Source organism: Montipora foliosa, chromosome 1, assembly GCF_036669935.1.
Source record: "Montipora foliosa isolate CH-2021 chromosome 1, ASM3666993v2, whole genome shotgun sequence".
Taxonomy (NCBI): domain Eukaryota; kingdom Metazoa; phylum Cnidaria; class Anthozoa; order Scleractinia; family Acroporidae; genus Montipora; species Montipora foliosa.
Window position 1 is genome coordinate 54968727 of NC_090869.1, and position 7766 is coordinate 54976492.

At 39.0% G+C, this 7766-nt stretch overlaps 1 protein-coding gene across 1 annotated transcript; it reads left to right on the plus strand.

Moving 5' to 3' along the window:
* The first annotated feature begins 343 nt into the window (after window positions 1-343).
* LOC137979194 (contactin-associated protein-like 4) lies at window positions 344-7157 on the plus strand. Its single transcript, XM_068826398.1, has 3 exons — window positions 344-1228; window positions 5560-5671; window positions 5981-7157. Exons 1-3 carry the CDS (start codon window positions 872-874, stop codon window positions 6601-6603), a joined length of 1092 nt encoding a protein of 363 aa, XP_068682499.1. The 5' UTR covers window positions 344-871; the 3' UTR covers window positions 6604-7157.
* Window positions 7158-7766: the final 609 nt, after the last annotated feature.

Consider the following 7766-nt stretch of genomic DNA (forward strand, 5'->3'; position numbering starts at 1 on the left):
GCTTTCTTGAGGTAAAAATTCGGTTGCGGACAGAACAGGATAACATCTGCTTTTTTCAGGTTTTACTGCAACTTTATTCAGCTTTATTTCCATTATCAGCGCCGTACAACTTTTTACACTCACGATGCTTATACAAAGTCGATCGAGCTTCCCTTGACATATTGATGTCGATAGAAATCGATAAAAGTCGATACAAATCGATAGCCAGCCCTGAGAACTCTGTGATTATCGACTTTTATCGACAAACCAATCAATCGACAATTATCGACAATTATCGAGCACTATCGACTTATCGACTACCTTTCCGATGATCGATTCCGATCGACATGTTACGTCCTGTCAACCCTCACCGAGAATTTGAATGGTCTACTAAGTAGAAGCATCCGATTTTCAATTCTATCCCATACTCGAAGAAAAATCTTTTAATAAAAAGAGAAATATGATTTCATTTATCATTATGGAGATGAATGTCTTAACAGGCAGGCAATAAATTATTTAGCTTATTATCTGTGAAAAATTGTGCAATCTTCTGAGTGGGTCTCCACGATGAAAAGGATTTCTGTTGATAAAAATCACCTGGAAGGACTGAAATCCATATGTATCGTTTTCTATTTTTGTGCATATGCCACTTCTCTAGTCAGTCGAAGAAGACACAGTGTTTATTTATACGGGTGACATTTTTCAGTTGAACCTTCTGTATAATTGTCACATCATGGACTGTACAAACCTTTGCGGATTTTATTAATAATTAACGTGTGCATTTCGTTTGGCAAGTAAATTACTCTCAGCCCAAAACTTTGCCATTTTAAGGACTGTAGAATAGTGAGGGTGTTTTGTTTATCTATGACCAAAAAGCACGAAAAACTAAACGATGGCGCATGTGAACTTTGTCACAATTTTGGCGTCTTTAGCGGTCCTGACCGTTGGTGAATATGCTATGTTTCAAAGTGCTCTTTTTCGTCATCAAAATGGGATTTTCTCGATCGGAAATTTCTCTCGAGATGCTAACTGTCAACTAGTGGTAGAGAGTATTGTTTCTTTTTTGACTGAGGGCCCAGTTGACTGCACATTCAGGTGCATTGGTGAAACACAGTGTCTTTCGTTCAACTTGGCTGCCCAGCCTGACTCAGACGGTCTGTATCGGTGTGAGTTGTTAGCCACTGACAAATACAGGGCCAGAGAATTGGACTTTCAAGCAAGCGATGTCTTCCATCATTACAGCCCATGGGTAACTATTCAAATTAATTTATTGACTTCTCGAGAAAGAACTCGAATCACAAGATTTTAGTGGGATGCATTTAAAATTTTCGGTTACCATGTATTTCCAAGTGTATCAACAGCTTCATAGGTACACCTTTCCCCTATTAACATAGTCTTCCAGTAAAAACAGATAACAAGAACTTCTTTCTTAATTAACATCGTGTTTCAAAATGGCCATATCGTGGAAAAATCATCAGAGCAATTAAATTTGAAGGGCAAACGGAACAAAGGTGAATAAAATAAAATTTATTTCGGCAAACGTCGGTTCACCACTTACTTTTAGCGCCGGCACTGTTCGGGTTCGATTTTCGTTAACTTAGTAGAGTAAAGAACTAAAATCAATTTGAGTGTGTCAAAAAAGGAAATGCTTGGGATTCCGTTTTTTTTTTTTCTTTCTGCTTCGAGCAGAATATTTAACAAAACACCCTGGGATATTAAATTGGATACATGGGAAACCAAATGACACATTTACGAGAAATACTGAATGGCACAGTGGGGATTTCCGATTTAATGTCGGACAGCAGCTGCTAATTTTTTTTCGCTCAATGGAGATGTCGGCTGAATAGATTCCCACCTATATGATAACTAGCTTTTCCTCACTGGAATAAAGTTGTTTTAAAGTTTTCTTAAACCTCAATTACAGATGAGGAAAGAGTGGTAAAATGACCCCAAATAGTTACTGCAGCCAGCAAAGTAGTCCAGCTCACGGTAAAATCCCTCTCAGGTTAAATCCGTTTTTGCGGCTAGGTTAAATTGGTGATCCTCGTTTTACCTACTGTAGGTTGAATACGCACTCAGATGAATTGAAGAAACTTTTTTCGAGCCTAAATTAAGCGTAGAGAAAAAATAGGGTCAGGTTAGGATTAGTTTTGGTTTTGGATTAAGTCACATTAAAATTTATAAATTACACATTGTTGGTTAACAATAGGCGGTTTTTTTCTCATGCACTTTTATCTCTCGATGGATCTTATTGCTGACAAAAACCGGTTGAATGACTGTTTGGGTCTTCAGGCTCAAGTCTTTCGGCTGTCTGCGGACTAAGTCTGCCGAATCCTGGTCTTTGAAGGGCAGGACTATTCGGACCGTTGGAAAAGGAGAGTAATGGTCTGCTTCCCTTTCGTGGAATTCAACTTCTTAACAGAGCTCCGCATATCAAGACCAAAGTTTACATAAAACCAACTAACACGGGGCTTTTGTTCCACTACCAGAGCCATGTCGACATGCGATATAAACGAGGACTTTTGAAAACCATGCTTGGCCGTGCATATCGCTTATCATCGTGTTGGTCTAATTTTTCTGAAGAATGTGACCGTTTGAGGGCAGTGTTCTCCGGGCTTAAATATCCACAACATGCCTGTAAAGTTGAAGACCTGCAACCAATACCTACCCCAAATGAAAACCCAACGGTCCGAATAGTCCTGCCCTTAAAAGACCAGGGTTCGGCAGACAGGATTCGCAAACAGCTGAAAGATTTCAAAGAATACTGCAGGCTCAGCAGGCTCGTTCTTAAAGGCGCGCGCTTTGTCTCCCCCGTAAAGACATAGAAACCACCAACCATTACATTCTACATATTTGTATTCAAGTATAGATTTTATGATAGATTTTTTTTTTTAACCATTACCTTCTACATACTTGCATTCAAGTGTAGATTTTATTATAGATTGTAGATATTAATGACATGTTAAAATTAGTATTGTAGGCCTTCACAGATGAAAAGCCACTTCCTTTTATGTGGATATACTGTGAATAAGCCGTTATTATTATTATTATTATTATTATTATTATTATTATTATTATTATTATTATTATTATTATTATTATTATTAAAGACCTGAGCCTGAAGACCCAAACGGTCATTCAACCGGTTTTGGTCAGCAATAAGATCCATCGAGAGATAAAAGTACATGAGAAAATACCGCCTATTGTTAACCAACAATGTGTAATTTATAAATTTCAATGCGACTTGTGCGATGCAAGTTATGTAGAATATACTCTCAGGCACTTGCACCAACGCGCGGCTGAACACACGAAACAGTCCTCTTCCATTGGCAAACAATTAACGAAAATTGTATTATCCCGAAGGACCTTAACAAACATTAGTTTCTGTTTTCAAGAAGTGCATGAATAAGTTCGATTGTTTAGTGCATGAAATTCTGATAATTAGAGAACTAACCCCTCTCAATGTCCTGTCGGACTCAAGTCAAGCAAAACTATTTGCGAGATCTTGCATATTTATATGTTAATTTTGAGGCAACAATTTTCTCACAGTTTGTTCTATTGCATTTGAACTTGAAAATGGTGTCAAGATGTCACCGAAACGTCGTTCTTTTCTATCTCTAATTTTTACTTGTTTATGTTTTGCAAAATCGTTGCTTGTAAATACAAAAGGACCAAAAATAAACAACGGTGGGTGGAACATGTTCGTCGTTGAGTGTAGTGATGGAGACACAAGACCAAAGTTTTGGAAGGTGCAAGATCGAAAACCGATAAGTGCATAGTACGGTTCTTTGTTTCCTTACTATGTTGTAATGTTGAGACTGACACGTGGATAAGTGTATAAATACAGAAACTATAGTTAACTATGCAGAAACCGATGAGATGATACGAAACAGTAAGAAAAATATGTTGAGATGCGTAAGACAGAGCTTGAGGGAAGATGTTTTCAATCCATTTTGGGCTGTTGATAGCTGCTTTTAAAATAGGTAGAGTGCAAATTCAACCTACTATCCGGGTCAAAAGACCTTGGGACACTTGTCAAAAATTGGGCGAAAAGTAGAGAATTCGCTGTACATAGTTTCATCGTTTTACGAGCAACGCTTCTTTCGTGCCTTTTTCGCCCCCCCCCCCCCCCCCCTCCTACACAATCTTGAAAAGACATTTTCAGTCCAGTATATGGGAATTTGACTGCAAAACCGCTTACTCTGGCGTCAGACCATTGCACTGTACCTTAAACGCCTTTTATCGATTTAATACACAACTGGTATAAACACGTAATTTTCTAAGTTGGCATTTAGGGTAGTAGGTAGCAAGGATTGACAGGCCTACACAACTCCTTAACAATTGAGATTTTTGAACCGTATTTCCGGTTTTTGAAGTTCCACTCCCACATGAGGCTATTGTATTGTATTTTTTGGTCTTTGACCTCTTTAAAGTTTCGCTCTCACAAGCACGTCCTTGAGAGATTTTCCTCTTTTGAAGGATATGAGTGGTGGCTCTTTGAAAATTTGCCGTAGAGAAGGCTGATTTTGTATCAAGTGCCATTTTTCTAATAAAACTTTTTTAAGGTGTGGCACTCCCGGATGATAATGTGTCACAAAGGGCAGCGCTGATTCCCTTTCTGTAAATTTAATGTCCGATAGAAGGGTCTCAATCAGACGTTTCGGATAACCTCTAGCAAGGAAACGTGATTTAAATTTGTTAATCCTCTCTTCAAAAGTTGTTTCTGAAGAGTTAGTGCGTAGGAGTCTTAGGGCTTCGCCCTTCACGAATCCTTTTTTGACACCTGATGGGTGGCAGGAGGAAAAATGGGTGTACTGAAAGGTTTCAGTTGGCTTGAAGTGTGTTTTTACATCCAGAGTGGATTCATTTTGAAAACGTTTGCCTTTGTATACAACAGTGTCTAGAAATGTGGCTTCAGTGTTCGAGATCTCAGCCGTAAATTTTATTGTAGGGTGGTGTAAGTTTGCTTGTGTGATGAACTTGTCTATATCCTGTTTGCTGACATCCCACAACGAAAAAATGTCGTCAATGTATCGTTTCCAAATCAGTGGCTTTATGACGCTTTTGCTAAGAATTTCTCTCTCGATGTCGGCCATAAAGATGTTTGCGAAAGCAACGGCCATTTTCGTACCCATAGCGGTACCGTGAAGTTGAAGATAGTTCTTTCCGTTGAATTGGAAAGAGTTCTCTTTAAGTATAAGTCTTAGCATTTCTTTGATATAGTTAGTGGGAATTGGAGGGTTATTTTTGTGAAAATTTTCGTACGCATTGCATACTGTAGTGATTCCCTCTTCTTGCGGTATATTTGTATATAGATTTGTGACATCCATCGTTACAAGGAAAGTTCGTTTTCCCATCTTCGTCTTCTCAATGAAGTTGATAAAATCTGTGGAGTCTTTTAGACAAGACGTTTGTGATGTGGAAATAGGCTGAAGCAATGTGTCAACAAATGCTGATATTCTTTCTGTAGGCCCGTTACAACCAGAGATTATAGGTCTCCCTACAAGAGTAGGCTTGTGGATAATTACAGGAGGATCTACTATTTAGCTACCAAGTTGATGTCTTTTCTTAAACTCAAAGTCTATCTGCCAGCCTATCTGTCAGAACGGTTCCTGTGTTCCAGACTTTCAGATGAATACGTATTACTGTCTTTGTCAGCCTGGATTTGCTGGCGATCGATGCCAACGCAAAGGTAGGTTTGGTAGTCCATATAAATGAATTGATATTGTTGCTAAAATCATCGGAATACAAAAACTGAATTACAAATTGCACGTAGTGAATTAAAATTTGTGAAAAGCTTTGAAAAAGGGAAGGCCTACAGAGTTGACATTGATATGAACGCACGGGTAAGCATACGAATTAAGTTTCACAAACTGAAAACAAGAAGTGCCAAATAAGAGTTCAAGCGATTGGTCCAATTTCGCTTGCAATTGTTAGGCCCAGGTACTTTTTAGACTTTGTTGACGCATACATTTACATTAGCACTTCCCTTTTTTTTAAGGAAATTCCTGCAGTGAAATTAAATATCACAGCCCACAGGCCACAAGTGGCTCCTATGTTATCGATCCTGATGGCGATGGAGGCTACCAACCGTTCACTGTATTTTGTAACATGGCTGTTAAGACTGGAGTTGGGGTTACAGTCATCGGTCACGACAGCGAAGATAGAATGCACGTAACAGGGTACGAACCAATTGGAAGTTACAGTCGCGATGTTTACTACCTGGGGGAAGGCATCACTAATGTACCACAAATAGCTTTCCTTACGAATGTGTCTACTCATTGCGAGCAGTTTATCAAGTACGAGTGTCGCGGTTCTCTTATTTTTCGCGGCGACACTGCGTGGTGGATGTCAAGAACATTGACCAAAATGACGTACTGGGGAGGTGCCACACCTGCTGATCACAACAAATGCGCATGTGGAGTTACATCGCCAAACTCATGCGCAGACCCGAGTCAAGGATGTAACTGCGACAAGAGTAACGGCACATGGGATGAGGACAGTGGTCTTCTCACAGAAAAGTCTCACCTTCCTGTGTTACAGTTGAGATTTGGAGATACTGGTGCCAGCAATGAGGAAGGATATCACACGCTCGGGAAATTTAAATGTTACGGCATGAAATAAAAATACATTTTTTTCTCAGTGTTATGTAGATTTATATTCTCACAATCTCCTGTCAACAGGCTGATTATTGAAGCTTCAGACACTCCGGAAAGATCCATCCGTGGGCTAATTAGACTTTGTTTTAACACTGGTGAGAACTGGAGACGAAATAAACTCATCGCCTCCGACGTTTTCTTATTATATATGTAAAAGTTAATAGAGCCTTGTAGACTTCATGATCAAAAACAAATTGTTCGTTACCTTATTGCAGTTCTTTTGTTTCCTTATCAAGTTTCCCGCAGACTTTAGTTAGTTGCTTGAAGTTAATTATCTTCAGTCGATAAACCAAACGGAGTTTTTTGTCTGAAGAAAGCAAAACTGACGGAAAGAATTTTAAAAAGCAAACAACAACAACAGGCTTTATTTCCATGACTTTAACAGAAACAATTTTAGTATCCCTTCTTAAGGCTTCTCAATGTGATCACAATCCTAATAACGAGATGTAACTGCAGATCCAAAACAAATTAAAACATTACAGTTTTACTTGCTTGTTTATTTAACGAGGAATTTTTTTCAATTTCTCTAATTTTATATCATGAAGAGATCCATTGTACAAGTTAATTAAACCTTAGTCGTAATAGCACCATTCATAAACATATATTTTGTTTCAGAAAGGAAATGTCTGGTCTGTGTTTTTTTACTTGTGACTGATTAATAATCTACAGAAAGGAAATGCAACACAGAGACTGAACTACTGCTGAAACATATGCACACATGGTTTCTCCTACTGTGGATATTGCTCACTTGGAAGTAGTATATTAAGGATGATTCGACTCCTTTTTTTCCGCAAAGGAATTTGTGGAGCTGTGGAGCGTTGCTAGGGGCGTTGCTAAGGACGCGTTGAAATGGAGGCATCTGATTGGTTCGTCGTAACGGGATCCTATTAGGATTATCAAAGCTCTAATACTTTGAATAATTATCCAGCTGGCTCCTGATTTGTCGAGAGGGAATTTGATTGACAGACCGTGGGAATGGTTCAGGGGCGTGGTCGTGAGCGTTCCGTTTTTGTAGACGTTTAAACAGACAAACCCGTTTTAGGCGTTTCCTTAGGCGTTTTTTAGGTCCCAGACCCCACTGGGACACCTCTCTCCAATAAAGAAGAAAAAGTCCCAGACCTCCTCGGA

Coding starts and splice junctions, on each gene's coding strand:
- LOC137979194 (XM_068826398.1), top strand. CDS start 872: ATGGCGCATGTGAACTTTGTCACAATTTTGGCGTCTTTAGCGGTCCTG. Junction 1,229..5,559: donor TCCATCATTACAGCCCATGG/GTAACTATTCAA, acceptor TTAAACTCAAAG/TCTATCTGCCAGCCTATCTG. Junction 5,672..5,980: donor CGATCGATGCCAACGCAAAG/GTAGGTTTGGTA, acceptor CTTTTTTTTAAG/GAAATTCCTGCAGTGAAATT.